General features: G+C 47.2%; 1 protein-coding gene across 14 annotated transcripts in view; it reads left to right on the top strand.

Moving 5' to 3' along the window:
* Nucleotides 1-18214, top strand: part of MADD (MAP kinase activating death domain) — a 639440-nt gene that overhangs the window by 358628 nt on the left and 262598 nt on the right. For all 14 annotated transcript variants that reach the window (XM_069221634.1, XM_069221639.1, XM_069221632.1 and 11 more), the window contains 2 exons: nt 11204-11324; nt 13653-13758. In XM_069221634.1, the coding sequence (XP_069077735.1) occupies nt 11204-11324; nt 13653-13758 (227 nt within the window). The remainder of the gene's footprint in view (nt 1-11203; nt 11325-13652; nt 13759-18214) is intronic.

The raw sequence follows: 18214 nt of genomic DNA, 5'->3' as shown, positions 1-18214 counted from the left end.
TAATGCAGTACTTCAGTGCCACGGGTCAGTTATTTGAAACACATGTGTATATAATTATCGCTCATCCATGGGATTTGTAAGACAGAGCCTAAGACTGGAAGCAGGGTGTCTTGGCGATTGAATGGTCTACGTGCCTCTCTTAGCATCAGTACTCCTCACTGCATGTCTTGCACAGCCCTCTGTTTCCTGCATGTTTCTTGTGGGTGTCACTTGCCTCTATTTAGCATGAATACACCTTACTGCACGCTTGTACATTCTCTGCCCTTTTGATGTAGATGGCTCGAGGATACTTCTAACCACAGATTCCTCACGTTTACAATATCCAGCGCCAGGTGGGATCTGGGGATGTTCTCAGCGAGGCTCCTGCGGGGCTGCAAGGTAGTGGCGTTCAGCTCTGCGTAAGCTTCCATCTGCCCGGAAAGGGACAGAGCAGAGCTGCATATAAGCACCGCCCCTGTGCACAGGCATTGGTATCTTTGCTTCCACGCCTTGGAACGCAGGTCCAGAGCCCCACTCCTGTTCATTCTTTTTTGATGCTTTCGAGTTCATATCCAGTGTGTAAGTGAACTATGTCCTCACCTAAAGCTACTGCGTTCAAACAATGAGAATCGGATGTTTAGGAGTGAGCCTGCACCCAGTGTGCCTTTGGTGTCTGGGCTCGGGGATGGGCTTTTAGTGATGGATGAGTGTGCAATCATGTACCCTAAGGTGATCCGTGACTTGAAGCTGTGCGTCGCTGAACATTGAAAGCAGTCACGGGCCTTGTGTATGTTCCACTCTAACTCTAGGAGACAGGTCTTCCTTGTGGTTCAGCTTTTCAGGTAAGTAGACATCCAAGTCGAGGACGAAACGCCAGAAAGCGAAGCCGGACTTGACTCCCATCCCACCACTCTCAATCGAAAGAAGTCACAAGAGCTTCGACGTGCCACTTGCTCTCAAACATAATTGATCCTGATGCTCCCAGTGTTCCTCAGTCGATCAGTAATGCCACGGCAGGTCAAGGCCCTTAATAGGCTTTTAGGATGTGTAATTTTACCACTCTTCCAGCTCCCTCTGGTGCATCTTTGGACCCCAAGGATCCACAGTAGTTTCCAGTCAGGTTACAGCTAGCTGATCCATCTTCCATCCTTGGCATCATCTGAGCCCTTTGAATCAGTCTCTGGTTCTGCAGCGACTCTGGTGCTGACCTTTGTTCTGGCTCTGAGACTTGCAGTAGTTCCTCTTTAATCGCCTGTGCCGATATTTGTGTCGCCCACGCCGATATTTGTGTCGCCCACGCCGATATCTGTGTCGCCCGTGCCGACACCTTTGTCGCCTGCACCAATATCTGTCGCCCGCGCCGATACCTATGTCACCCAGGCCTGCTGAGGCCTCTGTGCCTACTCTGGTGTGAGACCCTGACCGAGGTTGCACAATCCATTGCACCCGGCTGCTCTACAACCAAGGTCTGACCACATACTGCCACTATCATGAAGCCGTCTTAAGAGGCTCCATCATCTTGTTAGTTCCATTCGTTTCACAATTTTGCCTCCCCAAGATGAGAATGGTGATGATGGGAATGATTTACACCCGAAAAAGCAATTTGTTTTAGAGCAAGAGCCCTCACTCACCAGCCGGTGACATGCTTCATCATTGGGCCATGCTCCTCGTCAGGCCGGCACTGCAATGCCTGACGGGCCCCTCAAGGAGGCTCTTTGCCGGAGATCTTTTAGAGGATGGTGTTGTCTGGTCAAAACATGCAAAAAAGGAGGAAGGATTGGTAAAGAGAGATGTATAAAAATGTCTAAAGGAAAAAACTGATAATTTATTCAGATGTTAATGCCTTTGACATGGTTAAAAACACTGTATAGGGATATGGCAAAATAATGTTTACAATCCCTCAACAAAGAAGCATACAGTTCGTAAATCTTGTTGAAAAAAAGTAGTACGAAGTGGGGTACCAAGCCATAGTGGTTTGACAAGCCTGATGTTACCCTGATGAGGCCCTATTATTAGTCTTTGGAGGGCTTTTGTTTTCCCAAATAGGGAACACAAATTACTCTTATCCTAGAGTTTATTTTTATAAGGATTAGGTACGTATTAGGTCCTGAAGAATCGCACAAGATCATTTTTTGACTATGAATAGCGAGAAACATGTTGACCTCCTGTTTTTGATTGAGTGACACAAGAACTCTGTTACCCCACTTCGTACTACTTTTTGTTCAACAAGATTTACGAACTGTATGCTTCTTTGTTGAGGGATTGTAAACATTATTTTGCCATATCCCTATACAGTGTTTTTAACCATGTCAAAGGCATTAACATCTGAATAAATTATCAGTTTTTTCCTTTAGACATTTTTATACATCTCCCTTTACCAATCCTTCCTCCTTTTTTGCATGTTTTGACCGGCCAACACCATCCTCTAAAAGATCTCCGGCAAAGAGCCCCCTTGAGGGGCCCGTCAGGCATTGCAGTGCCGGCCTGACGAGGAGCATGGCCCAATGATGAAGCATGTCACCGGCTGGTGAGTGAGGGCTCTTGCTCTAAAACAAATTGCTTTTTCTGGTATACCGTCTTTTCAAGAGAACCTTTTTTATGTTTTGGAACCGTTTGTATATTACTGTTGTTTTACTTATACTTGGGAGACCTACACACGGGACCAGGAGTGCCTCTCTCTTTTTTCCTCCGAACCTCCCTTTTTGCCCCCCCGCTGTGATTGTTTAATGATTTACACCCACCCGCATTATGGTGATGAGCATTTATACATATAGAGTTGCAAGGAGGCCAGGGGGTTCGATATTGGCACTGATACAGGCTTTTGTCCCACATCGGGCCCTGAAGAGAAGAGAATGCTTCCTTTCTTATGGTAATGCGATGTGCTGCTTGAGGTCTTGGGCCTAGAAATCCCTTCTGTTGACGATAAAACAAAAGTCCATACAGAAGTCCTGCAGCGTGAGCCTGCTTCCTCTGGCCCCGTTCTCCCACCCAGACGAGCTGGATACAGTCTGCATGAGAAACCCACCATGGGTAAAGGCGGCCCATTACTTCCCTTTTCCTGGTGATTACCAGTCAAAGAAAATAATTTTACATATGGAACCACTTTTATGAAGTCATCACTCCTGCCTTCAGCTAATGGCCCTGTTAGAATTCTCTCATAGCTCTGAGCATTCGCACTCTCAAGAATGGACTTGAAGTCTAACTAGCCTTGTCTCTATAGGATGAAACATGTGTCAGCTGAACTTCTGTAACTTCGGTTTATTGCATTAGGGCAATTTGGTAATACGGACACTGGCTGATGTGGACACCCGTTTAATAAACACTTATAAATAAAAAAAACTGCATACACAATAGTATTCAGTCATGGACTATTTGAGAAAGAGTATTAATTATGAAATTGTAGTACTTGTGATGTATTTGCATCTTGTCAGTTCACACTTGGTAGCTTACTAGGTTTATGGGCTCTAACCTAGTTAGATGAATATAAAACTACTAGAGCAATTACAGTAACCTGACAGGGTGTTATTGGACAGAAGTATGAGTAAATAGTCCGAATCATCTTGGAAAATCCCTTTTGGTTATGCCTTTTGATGGAGCCTGCATTTTTGCCCCAACTTCTGACTCTGTCTTAGATTGTTTTGTGGGTACCTAGGCCACAGTACATTCTTTAGGCTTTTTCCATTGTGCCAGGCAGTTTTTCCACCAGTTATGTATTTTCTGAGGCTACTAAAGGGGATCAGCGTTTTGGCAGCACCAGGCCCTTCGGCCCCTGCAGCAGTCACTCCCATCTTTTCGTGGCCATGGACAGGAATCGGACAGGCACTGCACGGGTCAGCAAGGGCACTGATCTCCCCAGTGCTCCACTCTGCTGCATCAGCTTCAAAGCTGCTTAAGCTTGTCCTGAGGGATGCATCGTCATCCTGTGGGAGGCAAGAGTCAACACATTGTCCCAGGCTGGAAGTCCATCAGATTGGGTCCTCCAGATTGTCGAGTGTGACTGTTTCCTTCCGTTCCTTTGCAGCCCACCAACATCTTAACCTTCTGAATGCCTTCTTGCGGAAGGACAGATTAAAAATGCCCTTGCTGGCCCAGGTTCGGTATTCCCTGGATGAAGGCCTTGAACCTGCAGAATGTGTGCGTTCAGAGATCCATTCTGCAGGCCCAAAGATGTTACCTTCGGTTAGTGGTAAATCAAGAGTATTTCCAATTTGCCATGCTCTCTTCGTCGCCATCCGCGCTCCTCAGGTGTTCACAACAGTGATGGCGATGGTTGCTGTTCACCTTCGGAGATTGGTGGTGCCAGTTTTTCCCTGCTTTGAGGACTCACTGTTGAAGGCAGGCTCACCATAGTCAGTTGGGGACTACCTACAAAACACTGAGCACCTCCTGACATTGTTGGGGTTCTTGATCAGTGTGCCAAAGTTGTACCTCTTGCCTACTCGGCGGCTTCCGCTAATAGGATCTGTCTTGGATATAGTGCGGTTCAGGGCCTTTGTACCATCACAGTAAGTCCTGGACATCAGTGCTATCCTGCTTCTCCCCTACACCAGGCAGCATACGCTTTCTCTGTAGTGGAATCTTAAGTCTCAGTGGGCCAACAAGAAAACCTGGTGGAGTCCATCAGTTTTCAAACGAGACTACACAAGATCTGCAGTGGTGGCTGAGCAACTGCAATTGGGCCAGCGGCAGACCACCGTCACTGTCCCACCCAGAGCCAACGGCGGTAACTGATGCGTCACTACTACATTGCAGAGATATAAGGGAGATCAACCTGGCTATATATCAGTCGGTTAGACCATTTGCCTGGCACTGAAGGCCTACCTGCCATCCATCAGAGGGAGGCCAGTGCAGGCTCTCATGGATATCACTGCCATGTGGTACTGCAACAAGCAGGGTGGCATGGGCTGCTGGGTCATGTACCAAGAGGCTCTGTGCCTCTGGAGATGGCTAAAGTGTTGGGGCATCTCCCAGAACACAAACCACCTGGCCAGATCTTTAAAATTCAGGGCAGACTGCTTTAGCCGGTGCATTGCGATTGCACCCTGAGGTGGCAGAGTACATCACGGACAGTGGGGAGGACCCTGGCTGCATCTTTACGCTACAGGCAAGAAAGCGCAGCGTCACCATGTTTGTGTGTTGGAGTTCCTAAGAAAGCGCTCTAGGAGACCTATTCAGGCTAGGGTGAAGCAAATACTTTTTTACACGTTTCCGTCTCTCACGCCCCAAGTTCTGAAGAAGATGAGAAACAACCGGGCCCAAGTCACCCTAGTGATTCTGGAGCGGGTCAGGCGAGTGTGGTACCCGGAACTTCTGGTATGACCATCTGTCCCCCGGTCAAGCCACCAACCAACACCGCTTACGTGTGGAGCTGAATGACGACAGCAGCAGCTTTAATGGCAGCAGTTGACTGCATTTGATCTACTGCCTGAGATTACGGATGTCATCCTCATTGCCAGGCATCCCTCTAAAAAGTAAATTTACTCTGTATGTTGGTACAGATGTGTGGTCTGGTATGGACTCCACAACACAGACCCTTATAAATCAACCTGTTAGATGTTTTGTTCTGTCCAATATCAATGGTTATTTGTCTGCCCTTTTGGCCTTTTTGCATTTTCTGCACTAACAGTCTTTGTTTAAATCACCTGTAATGCAGTTTATTAGAGGTTTGACACACGCTCCCTCCCAAACCATTTGTGATTGCAAACTGGGATCTTAACTTACTGTTGCGATCCTCATATGCTCCCCCTTCAGACCAATGCACAGCTGTTTGTTGCGTTCTCTACTTTTTAACACTGTCTTTCTCATTGTGATCACTTAACCCATCATGTGAGTAAACTCCAGGCTCTTTCAGTACAACCGCCTTACACCACCTGTTTTCCAGCACCGACTGGTGCTGAGGAGCTGGGTGGCCTTCTTGCCAAAAGTTGTGACTTCTTTTTGCTTTGAACAACCAACCATTCTTTCAGTATTCAGGTTCTCTGGGCAAAGAAAGGCCAAGGGGGCAGATCTGCAGTGCATTGGACAAATAGGCAGATCTGCAGTGCATGGGATAAAAAGCAGCCTCTGGTGGGTCCAAGAGCCCATTTCAGAGCTAATCCTGCCACCACTACGTTGGCAATGCCTGTCCTGGACGTCTCTCATGCTGTGACACGGGCATCGGCGCACAGGTTCACGAAGCACTGCTGTCTTGACAGCCAGCTGTGACAGGAAGGGTATTTTTCAAGACTCTTGGGTTAGATTCCACTCCACAGACTCTGCTTTGGGATCTATTCTAAAGGTGAAAAATCTGTAGTTAGAACTATCCATCCATCATAAAAACAACTTGTTTACCTTTGTTAACCGTCTTTCTGGTAGATACTCTATCTAACCCCAGATTCCTCAGTGCCTTCGTACCTCCCCATTTGCAGTCGCCTTTCCTGCTGTCTAAAGAGGACCCAGATTGGAGGTCTGCACACTGACAATTGTTTTATGCATCTGAGGGCGCAGTGAGGACGAGTCAAGCAAAGAACTGACACTGGGCATACAAGGGTGGCGCTTACATGCAGCTCAACTTCCTTCCTTCCTGGGCAGAATGAAGCCAGTGCGGAGCCGCATGGTGCCACCTAGCGGTGTGCGGAAGCTCTGCTGAGGAAATACGCAGCTCCTGTCTGGCGCTGGGGATATTCTAGAGGTACGGTATCTGCGGTTAGATGCAGTATCCACTGGAAAAAGTGCTACCTAAGGTAAGTAACTTGGTTATTTCTTGCTTTCTTTGGTGATGTTCCCCCTCCTGCATGGTTGCCCATTCTTTCCATGTGTATTCACAGTCTGTTCTTAGGTCTGTTGCACTTTTGTTGGGCGAGTAATGTATACATTTTTGCTGAGTTTGCATGGTTGATAGTTTGAGCTTGCTGCAGCGTCTGTCCATACGTGCCTCTTATTGCATTTCTTAGCCTTCGATTGGTGATTTTAGACGCATAGCACCTGCCTTTCTACTGTCACTACTGTTACCACGTTTAGTGCATTGGTCGGTTTCCTTTTTGTGTGGACACTTTTCACTCCATCCTTGGCTGCACCACTCTGTGTTCACGATTGGTTTATCTGGTGTTTTCTCTTTCTTTTGCAAGTGTCTCCTTTACAAAACACAGTGTTGTTACCTCTTGTTCAGTTGGTGGGCACATTCTCTCTTGCTTAGTTTGCGCACACCGCTATGTTTGTGTTCACGCTTGCTGGGATGCAAGGTAGGTTTCCCAAGCGACCTCATGCTTTGTGTGAGAGCTTCAGATGATGGTGGGTAGGAGACATCTGCCGTTGGAGTGTGTGCAGGATTGTAGAGTAATGAATGCAGCAGGAGGAGGCGAGGGCTGTGTGGACTGGAGAAGTGTGGCTCAATGGTTAGATCGGCAGACCCTGATGTAGAAATCTGGCCCGGGACCAGGGTTCAATTCCCACCTCGGCGGGTCTTGGGCTCAATTTCCTCAGACCTGATAATTCTCGCATCGGTGCCTCATCTAATTCATGGGTCCCACTCTGTAACTCTGGGCTTAATCTCCACAACGCTCCCATCAGCGCTGGGATGCCTGGCTTCACCTTGGAGGTTGCCCAGGAGTGGGTGCCTCACAGGGAAAAGCCAGGAGGGGTTCCACAGCGGTATTTGTACAGCGCCTTGAGACCCTAACGGGTGAATAGTGCGCTATACAAGTACGAAGTTTACAGTTTACTGTGCAATGGTGGGTGACTGGTGGACTTCATCGATATTCATTTTGCAGCAGCCACTTGTCTCTGTGGCTGAAGTTAGAATGTGTGAGGCCTCTCAGGATAAACTACTGCTTTTAGAGTGCATAGGAACTGCTTCAAGCATATGTGATTATTCTATTTGTTCATAACTTGTGTGAACACTCAAGTGGTTTGTGCTGTTTCTTCAGTCCTCTAGGGATGTGCCACTGGCTTCTCACTATGTAAAGCTGCACAAGTGGTGTGATGGGCGTCACATTCTTTAGGCGTTCAGCTTCTCGCTCTGGTAGTAGATGCTACCATCACACGTGGCTTGACTATTCCGGCTGTGGCCCTTCGAAGGTGCTTGATTCCTTTGGTGGTCTCCATTGACCTCAGGGTGTGTTCAGCTGCTTGGGATTTGATGGCCATTACACTGATTTCCCTAGTAGTCTCTGCACCAGAAGGCTGTGGTGTTTAGCTGCATGAGGTCTCGTGACCCTCGCTCTTTTCATTATTCTCTAGTGGTTTGTGCAGACCCTCAGGCTGTGGTGTTTAGCTGCATGAGGTCTCGTGACCCTCGCTCTTTTCATTATTCTCTAGTGGTTTGTGCAGACCCTCAGGCTGTGGTGTTTAGCTGCATGAGGTCTCGTGACCCTCGCTCTTTTCATTATTCTCTAGTGGTTTGTGCAGACCCTCAGGCTGTGGTGTTTAGCTGCATGAGGTCTCGTGACCCTCGCTCTTTTCATTATTCTCTAGTGGTTTGTGCAGACCCCCAGGCTGTGGTGTTTAGCTGCTTGAGGGCTAATGGACTTTTATGAGGCCATGCACCTCATTTGTGGGCAGCCAGTAGACTGGACACCTCACCAGACCCTGGGCTCGTCTCTCCTCCGACTGTGGCTACAGAGGAAGGTGCTTCATTTGCAGTAGTGGTGTGGAGGGTGGCTGAGGTCCTGGACCTTACACTACTCAAGTGCAGTCAGGATAACTGTCTCGACGGAGGTGCTTCAGTCGAGAGTTGGCCCCACCAAACCATTATTCCCATTTAATGATGCCCTTACCGACTTCCTACTTGGGGTCTGATCCAAGCCCTGCATAGGGGCTCCTGTACATAGGACAATTGTAGCCCGCCATCGTCCCACCCTTGGGGACCACAATTTCCTCACCAAACCCCCGACCAGGGAGAGCTTGGTGGTCCAGTCATCCACCTCCAGACTTAACCCTGGCATTCATTACCACTCCAACATATATGGAACTTAAGAGGCTGAATACCTTCGGGAAGAAAATGTTCTCTTCTGCCAGCCTGGCACTGTGGTCACTGAACACCACATGCCTCTTCTGCTGATAGCACCATACACTCTGGGACTCAGTTGTGCAAGTGCTGCCCATGGTCACAGAGGAGGCCCAAGACACATTCTCCCAAGCAGTTGCTGATGGGAGCAGCCAGGTTCACTATATGATGCTGACTGCACATAACATCGCTGGGCAGATCAATTTCATCGTCCGTGACCTTTAGACACCATGCGTGGTTGAGAGCCATAGGCTTTTCAGGGCATGTCCAAGCTTTGCTTATGGTGTTCACATACAGGAGTTGAAGGGCAGCGCCATTGCCATGTGGGACTGCAACAAACGGAGGGGTCACTGTGCCTCTGGACATGGCTGGGACACCTGGGCATACCCTTGTGGCTCAACATCTGGTGGGCTCTCTGAACACCAGCTCAAGTGAACTCAGCCGTTGATGCTTAGCAGATCATGAATGGTGTCTCAGTCCGGAGGTGGAGTAAGGTCTCTTCCGAGAATCAGGAGAGCCTTGGTTAGATCTTTTCACCTCATTTGAGAAACCACAATGTCAGCAGTTTTGCACACTGGAGTTTGCGAGGCTGCTCTTGCTAGGATGCCTTCCAGCTCGAGTGGAGCTCTGGTCTCTGTATTCCTTTCTGCCAATACCCATTGTGCCCAGAGGTCTCAAGAAGGTCAGGAACAACCTGACCAAAGTTATCCTTGAGGCTCTGGATTGATCACGGAGAGTCTGGTATCCCGAGCAGTTGAGCATGAGTCCTCTGATCCGGATGCCTCATTAAGAGAATCTTCTGTTGCATCACCTGGGGAGGTTCCTGCACCCAAACCTGAAAATCCTTCATCTTCAAGCCTGGAGATTGAGCAACAACAGTTGACAGCTTTCAGTCTTCTGCCCGAAGTCTGCCTGCAATGTTAACTTGGTAGCCAGGTGTCCCTCCACCAAAACCGTGACCCTCTGTCAGCACCGTTCCCAAGTTCTATTCCTCATTCTTACCTTAGCCCAGCAGGGCTCTGCTTTGGGCACATTAAAAGGCTAACTTTCTGCCTTCTCTGCATTTCTGTGGCTGCCAGATCAGCCGTTCCTGTTCAAATCCTCTATTGTGCATAGGTTTCTGAAAGGTCTCCAACGCGTGTTCCCACCTGCACACTTCCTTACTCCACAATGGGAACCTATGGCCTGATTTGGAGTTAGGCAGAGGGGTTACTCCATCGCAAACTTGGCGGATATCCAGTCTGCCGTATTACAAGTTAAAAAAAATATAATGGGATTGTAATATGGTTGATGGGATATCCGTCATGTTTGTGAAGTAGTAACCCGTCCGCCAAACGGTAAATTAGGCCCTGAATCTAGTTCTCACATTGTGATGGGTGCTTCTTTCGAGCCGCTACTTAGCAGCCACTTAGGCTTCTCACAATAAAAACTGCCTTCTTAATGTCAGTAACGTGCCCGAAGGGTCCGTGAACTACAGGCGCTGTCATCACATATTTCATACCTCGCCTTCTACACAAACCGGTCCTTCATTCTAGAACATCCTTTCTGCGGAAGACAACTCTTTCATGCAGGCCAATCCATCACACTGTCTGCCTTTTACGTTCTGCCTCTCCCCTCTAAAAAAGAGATGACTCGATCGGCCAGAACGAAAAAGAGCATCGTTGTTTTCATTTCACTACACAGAAGAGTTCCGGTTGGAGGAGCAAACTTTCTGGGGTATGTTGGCGTCAAGAAAGTGAAGGTGGTGCAGAAATGGACCATCTCGCAGTGGATAGTGCTGTGCATCAAGAGCGGTACACACTGACTATAAAGCAGCCTCCTGAAGGCTTGCAAGCTCATTATGTCGGGATGCGACCGCTCCGGATAGTGCCTGGATTCTTTTGATGTATGTGCCTGAACTGGGAAGTGTCACTTACGTCAAAGGATGTGACTACTTTTGATGATGACTTGATTTTTTGATGCATGTTCTTGCGCTGGAAACCATGCAGCAAATATTGAGGTATATCACTGCATTCCTTATGTACGGCCTTGTCAGCTCAGTGTCAATGCACGTGGCTGATATTCAGTTCTCACGTTGTCTGAATGCTCTCCTGAAATGAGTCTGCTGAAGTTTGACTGCATTAGGACTGCTCTCAGGATGCAGTGTGACTGCGGCTGGCATGGTGCGGTTCTCTGGTTTAATGATGGAGCACTCACCAGTTGCATCTCTAACCTGTGGTTTCTTCTGACCATGTTATACAGGTAAAGAGCGCTCCACACTGTGGGACCAGGTGCAGTTCTGGGAAGATGCCTTCCTGGATGCGGTCATGTTGGAGCGTGAAGGAATGGGTATGGACCAAGGACCCCAAGAGATGATTGACCGGTGAGTTATGCAGGTGTCTGGTGAGATCTGCACATACCATTCCACGGCCCGCAGTATGGAATCTGCTCTCGTGGTACTTTGAGCTTAACTTTAGTTTAGCTTATGCTGTTTATGGTGTGATCTGACCCCCTCTAACCTCATTTGACCTTCCTTTTGTGCCTCTCTCCTTTCTACTGAACTATACTCTGTAACTTGTCTTTAGCTGTCCTCTGTCTTGTCTAGCTGTGCTTTATTTCAAGCTGTGCTTTGTTCTCATTCTGGTCCGTGTTGAGCTGTGGTCTGCTCGCTGTAGGTTTTGTTCTGCTGTTTGTCCCTTGTTTACCTTTCATTACCCGGTGCTCCATTCTCCTTGTACCTTTGTATTCTCTGTTAGCCTGTGTTGAGCTGTTTGTTGCTTCTGTCATTTCTGTTTAGCTGGGCTCTCTTCTTCTGTAGTTTCTGTTGAGCCAGGCCCTCTTCTTCTGTAGTTTCTGTTGAGCCAGGCCCTCTTCTTCTGTAGTTCGTTTTGAGCTGGGCCCTCTTGATCTGTAGTTTGTTGAGCTATACCCTCTCCTTCTGTAGTTTACATTAAGCTAGGCCTTCTCGATGTGCAGTTTGTATTGAGCTAGGCCCTCTCCTTCCGTAGTTTGTGTTGAGCTAGGCACTCTCAATCTGTAGTTTGTGTTGAGCTAGAATCTCTCCTTCTGTAGTTTGTGTTGAACTGTTTGTTGCTTCTGTAGTTTGTGTTGAGCTAGGCTCTCTCCTTCTGTAGTTTGTGTTGAACTGTTTGTTGCTTCTGTAGTTTCTGTTCAGTGAGGCCCTCTCCTTCTCTAGTTTGTATTGACCTAGGTGCTCTCCTTCTGTAGTTTGTTGAGCTATGCCCTCTCGATCTGTAGTTTGTGCTGGGCTAGGCTCTCTCCTTCTGTAGTTTGTGCTGAGCTAGGCTCTCTCCTTCTCTAGTTTACGTTGAGCTACATCATCTTGATCTGTAGTTTGTGTTGAGCTAGGCTCTCTCCTTCTGTAGTTTGTGTTGAGCTGTTTGTTGCTTCTGTAGTTTGTGCTGGGCTAGGCTCTCTCCTTTTGTAGTTCATGCTGAGCTGTTTTTGCTTCTGTAGTTTGTGTTGAGCTAGGCTCTCTCCTTCTCTTGTTTGTGATGAGCTAGGCTCTCTCCTTCTCTTGTTTGTGATAAGCTAGGCCGTTTCGATATGTTGTGTGTTAAGCTAGGCTTTCTCCTTCTGTAGTTTTTGTTGAGCTAGGCCCTCTCCTTTTGTAGTTTGTTTTTAGGCTGTCTCTGTCTGTAGTTTGTGTTGAGCTGTTTGTTGCTCCAGTAGTTTGTGTTCAGTGAGGCCCACTCCTTCTGTAGTTTGTGTTGAGCTAGGCTCTCTTCTTCTGTAGTTTGTGTTGAGCTAGGCTCTCTCCTTCTGTAGGTTGTGTTGAGCTAGGCCCTCTCCTTTTGTAGTTTGTGTTGAGCTGTTTGTTGCTTATGTAGTTTGTATTGAGCTAGGCTCTCTCCTTCTGTAGTTTGTGTTGCACTGTTTGTTGCTTCTGTAGTTTGTGTTGAGCTAGGCCCTCTCCTTCTGTAGTTTGTGTTGAGCTAGGCTCTCTCCTTCTCTCTTTTGTGTTGAGCTAGGCCGTTTCGATATGTAGTGTGTGTTGAGCTAGGCTTTCTCCTTCTGTAGTTTGTGTTGAGCTAGGCCCTCTCCTTTTGTAGTTTGTTAGGCTGTTTCCGTCTGTAGTTTGTGTTGAGCGGTTTGTTGCTTCTGTAGTTTGTGCTGAGCTAGGCCCTCTCCTTCTTTAGGTTGTGCTGAGCTGTTTGTTGCTTCTGTAGTTCGTGCTGAGCTAGGCCCTCTCCTTCTGTAGTTCGTGCTGAGTTAGGCCCTCTCCTTCAGTAGTTTGTGCTGAGCTAGGCCCTCTCCTTCTTTAGTTTGTGCTTAGCTGTTTGTTGCTTCTGTAGTTTGGGTTGAGCTAGGCCCTCTCCTTCTGTCCTTTGGGTTGAGCTAGGCCCTCTCCTTCTGTCCTTTGGGTTGAGCTAGGCCCTCTCCTTCTGTCATTTTGGTTTAGCTAGGCTCTCTCCTTCTGTCGTTTGGGTTTAGCTAGGCTCTCTCCTTCTGTCGTTTGGGTTTAGCTAGGCTCTCTCCTTCTGTCGTTTGGGTTGAGCTAGGCTCTCTCCTTCTGTCGTTTGGGTTGAGCTAGGCACTCTCCTTCTGTACTTTGTGTTGAATGTTCTGTAGCTTGTCCTGAGCTCTGCCTTATACTGTAGAAGTTGTATGAGCCACATAGGCCACATAGCCGTACCTGTACTAACTTTTACTTGATCGGTTTCTGGAGTCATGTTCTTGTCTCTTACAGATACTTCTCACTTGGGGATCATGACCGGAAACGCCTGGAGGACGATGAAGACAGACTTCTGGCCACCCTGCTGCACAATATGGTTGCCTACATGCTTATAATGAAGGTCAGTCACCGCACAGAGTGTCGCTGTCATCAGCTGCTCTCTCCCTTGCCCTCATCCAGAATAGTTGAGACTGTTTTAAAAAAGTGTGACTATTGATACCAGGATTATCTATTCCTGGAGCATTATAATGTTAACTTGAAGGCTGACTTCCTCCTTGGTTTGACTCCCCTTTCTGATTTTCTTTTCCTTGGTGTTCGGTGGAGCAAGTGGGTGCCCTTCCTTGTGTTTTTTTGGTGGACACAAATTCTGACCGGAGTATGTCTAACAGACCTGTGTCACGGTTGATGACAGTATTTATAGATCTTTACTTAAGTGTTTTTCTCAGTCATATGTCCATAGAGTCATCAACATGTAATGTAAATGCTTTGCGTGTTGGTCCTCCAGCCTTTGGAGGGTGGACATTATTAATGCACCTCTGAGTTGATTGTGGGCGTATTCACTCCTGTTCCACCTACATCACTTCCTTTAGCTCTTTTAAGAGTTGATGAGCCTGTGTGTGTGGGCCAGTGTCTGACTAAAGACCTTCCCACTGGGAAAGAGCCACAAATGTGAGTTTAATCTTCTTAAATAGTTCACTTCTGGTTTATTTTTCTCCCTTTTGAGCAAGAATCTCTAAATGCTAGAGTGCTCATTTCGGTTTTTAAAGTTTGAAAATGTTATTTGTATGTCTCTTTGCTGTGTCTGATATCATTTGTGGACCCTGTGCGTTCAAAAGCACCTTTTCGTGATGGTAACATTTTTCTCCAGATTAATATTCTCTCAGTCTCCTTTTCAAATCCTTGTGTCACCATTGTGTGACAGGCATGTCCCTGAAATACAGTCATGAAGTCTGTCTTTTTCATATGCCCGACAGTAGCAGTGGAAGGTTGTCCAGATTATCAAGAATGTTTACTTAGGTGGTAAATTTAAGGCTAAGTTGGGACATGCCTGTGGGTTTTGGTTACCTTTGAAGACTAGGTTCCAGCCCGGTAGAAGGTCCTTGAGGCAGATCTCGCCTACCTTAGGACCCATCTGGTGCTCACTGAGTGTAGCTGCCATCATCCTGGCAGCGCTGGGCATTGCTGAGGGTTTCGATTCGGAGGTTCTCGTTGCATGTCGAATGGCCATGGTTAATAGTGCGACTCATACAATGCTACGTCCAAGGGTTTGGAATTCAGGACCATTTTGACAATGGTCACCAAAGACCCGATTGAAGTTCAGGCTGACTTCTGCTGTCTTCTAGACACAAAAGTTCCCTTCAAGGTCAGCCCTAGCTTTGCATTTTGATGTTCCATCTCGGCTAAAATGTTGGTGCAGTATGAACAAATGTATGATGGAACAACGAATGCTGGAACCACGCATGCCCGAACAACACGGTCGGAACAACAACTGCGTTGTTACCACAAATGCTTTTACCACACATGCCTTTACAATGATTTGTCGTTGTAAAAGCATGCCTAGTAAAGGTATGTGTGGGAATGGCAAGCATGGTTCTAGCATGCAACTCCCCCACCTACCCTAAGGCCCAGAAGTACACCACCCCTAATTCTAAAACTACCTCGGCCCCCCACCCCTAAACACAAAACTACTCCGAATACGTCCCACCCACCCTGAGCCCAAACCCTTCCCCGACCTCCCCCACTCACCCAAAAAACAACCGACCCCCCCCAACCCTAAAAACAAACTACCCTGCCCCTAAAAACAAAACTACCCCTACTCCCCCGCCCCTAAAAAGAAAGCTACCCCTCCCGCCACGCCCTTAAAAACTAAACTACCCTGATCACCCACCCCCAAAAACCGAACTACCCTGACCCCTCCCCACCGCTCCCTTAAAAGCCAAACTACCTGACACCCTCACCCTGCCCCTAAGTACCAGACTACCCCGACCCCTCGCCCCTAAAAACCAAACTACCCCACCTCCAAAAACCAAACTACCCTCACCCCTAAAAACAGAACTACACTGATTCCCCCACCCCACCCCTAAAAACAAAACCACCCTACCCCCAAAAACATAACTACCCTGACCCCACCCCTAAAAACAGAACTACCTTGATCCCCCCACCACTGCCTCTAAAAACCAAACACTCCGACCCCCACCCCTAAAAAAAAAAAAATGAACTACCCTGATCTTCCTAACCCGATCACCACCCACCCCGCCCCTCAAAAACAAAATTACCCCAATCCCCCGCCACTACAAAACAAAGTTCCCCAACCCCCCACCCTGCCCCTTAAAATCTACACCCCAACCCTGCACCAACCCCACTTACCTGACTGTGTCCTCTCCTCATCCAGTCTACCTTTTTTTTCTGCCTTACGCATGCATATGCCTTGTTCAGCACATGCGTGGTTAAGGTAGTCATTGTTCCGGCAAGCGTGGTTACACCTGCGTTGCTCGCGTAATCGTTGTTCCGAACGTTTCCCAGTATGAACATTTGGGTACAATGGAGCTCCTTCAATGCTTAAGAATGAATCATGCTTAAGAATGAACAGCTTTCCAAGACTTTGTGGAAATTACCTTCAAAACGTTCCACTATGAGCGTGAGCCTGCAGTCTCGCTAGGCTAGCTGCTCTCTTGATACTTGTGAATTGAGTTGTCTCTTATAATGATGAGCTTGCAATTTTTATCAGCATTATAAAATCTGTGATATGGTATTTTGCATCGAAAATATGTAGCTTAACAATTACTAAGTTTTAAATATTAAAATAAATTACACCTTGGTCCTCCCACTGATGCGGAGAGGCAGAGAATCAATACAAACGTTGGGACTCCTGTAGATTCCTCATCTGTCGATTAATCCCAGGTGCCATGTTGGATCCAGAAAGCTTTCCGTAGCTCGTCTACACAGGCAGGGGGCGCCCACTCCAGTTCAGCAATGCCATGGTGACGTCACTGAAGCCATGTGCTGCACCCAGGTCATTTTCCTTCTTTCCGTCTGTATCCTTTGATGGAGATCTAGTTCCCCTCATTTTTTGGGTCACTTCAGTGATTTTCTGTTTTGCAGAACATTTCCGTGCACTGTTCAGAGAATTTTGCCTCCTAGAAAATGAGGGTTGAAGTCCTCTCCCAATTGAGTCAACAAATGTCCATCACTGAATCCCGCCAGCTCTCCCTTCCGCTTCTGTCAAGGTCTGACTCGGGATCGTATGAGCTGTGCCGTAGTGTAAACCCCCAGGCCATGAAAAAATGCTTTGTCCAAGGCTTCGAAGTCAAATCTTCGATCGCCCATTGCTGATCGTTGCATTCTGTGTGATTTATAGTCCAGACTGAGGTCTCCGTCCAAATCTGACTCATCTCCTTCCTTTGAAACCGAAGATCTTCTCAGCCCTGTCTGCCATCTGCAGAATTATTCTCAGACCCGGCGCTCGTGGATTCTCCTAGGCCTGAAGGAGCAGATCCAGCAGAACATTTTCCAGAGCTGCCTGTCTAGAACCCCTGGCACTAAGGCCTCAGTGCGCCAACTGAGAAAAACAGTTTGACTGCAGTCTTTACGCAACCCAGTAAGCAATATTTGCGTAAAATGTGTTTCAGGTAACAATCAACCCCATCAGACATGAATGGGACAGTTGGTGGAACACCAAATCGTCTTTCCTAAATAAATTACACTCAAGGATCCCCCATAAAACAGAATAGACATTTTAAAATCCAAACTAAAACTCTAACGTAGTGTACACAATTCAAATTGTAAACACAGTAAAGATAAACATTAAGGCAGCAACAAAGTTACGGGCGGGTAAAGGGCAGAGCACCACAACATTATTGGTATATATTCTAAAGCGCCTCATTCTCCACTTCTAAGTGCAGTAACAATTCTAGCACATTAGTAAACAAACCTATTCTGAGTTTCAAATATTCATACTTGCATACCTATTTTCAGAACAATAAATCCTAGTTTTGGCTCTCAAAGACAACTATATCTGTGTGATAAGCAGAGCCAATCAATACAAGCAGTAAAGGCCTATTGTCTCCCATCTGCCACGAGTTAGGGCAGGCGCACGTTTGTCCCCGTCATGACCTGGCATGGAGGTCCTCATTGCCTTGTTGTTTTTAAAAGATTATTCAGAATATTTTTTTTTAATAACTAATTTTATTCGTTTTTAAAGTACAAAGAAACTTGCTTGCCAAAACATCTGTTAGCACCATGCTAGCCACGCTTCGCATTACGGATTTAAACATCGAATCAGAGAGACGCCTAACCATAATGATCTTAAGATTTCCCCCCAAATCTGCTCATGTTTATGGGTGCAATCCCTCGCCATGTAAACAGGTTCCTCTTTTGTGCACCAGTCCTTCCCCTTTCACCATTCGCTCATTGTAAGCGTACCCATTTGTGGGTCGTCCAATACCCCAGAATGGCTTCCTTTAGTGTCAGTTCAGTCATGCACCTCAGGACCTGAGACAGCGAGGTAGTTTTCTGCTTCCAGTAATCAGTTGGCATAGCCAAGTCATATGGAAAAAGGAATTATAAAGCGTAGCAAG

Source organism: Pleurodeles waltl, chromosome 3_1, assembly GCF_031143425.1.
Source record: "Pleurodeles waltl isolate 20211129_DDA chromosome 3_1, aPleWal1.hap1.20221129, whole genome shotgun sequence".
Taxonomy (NCBI): domain Eukaryota; kingdom Metazoa; phylum Chordata; class Amphibia; order Caudata; family Salamandridae; genus Pleurodeles; species Pleurodeles waltl.
Note: the sequence above shows the minus strand (reverse complement) of the source record. Positions and strands in the feature narration are given on the sequence as shown.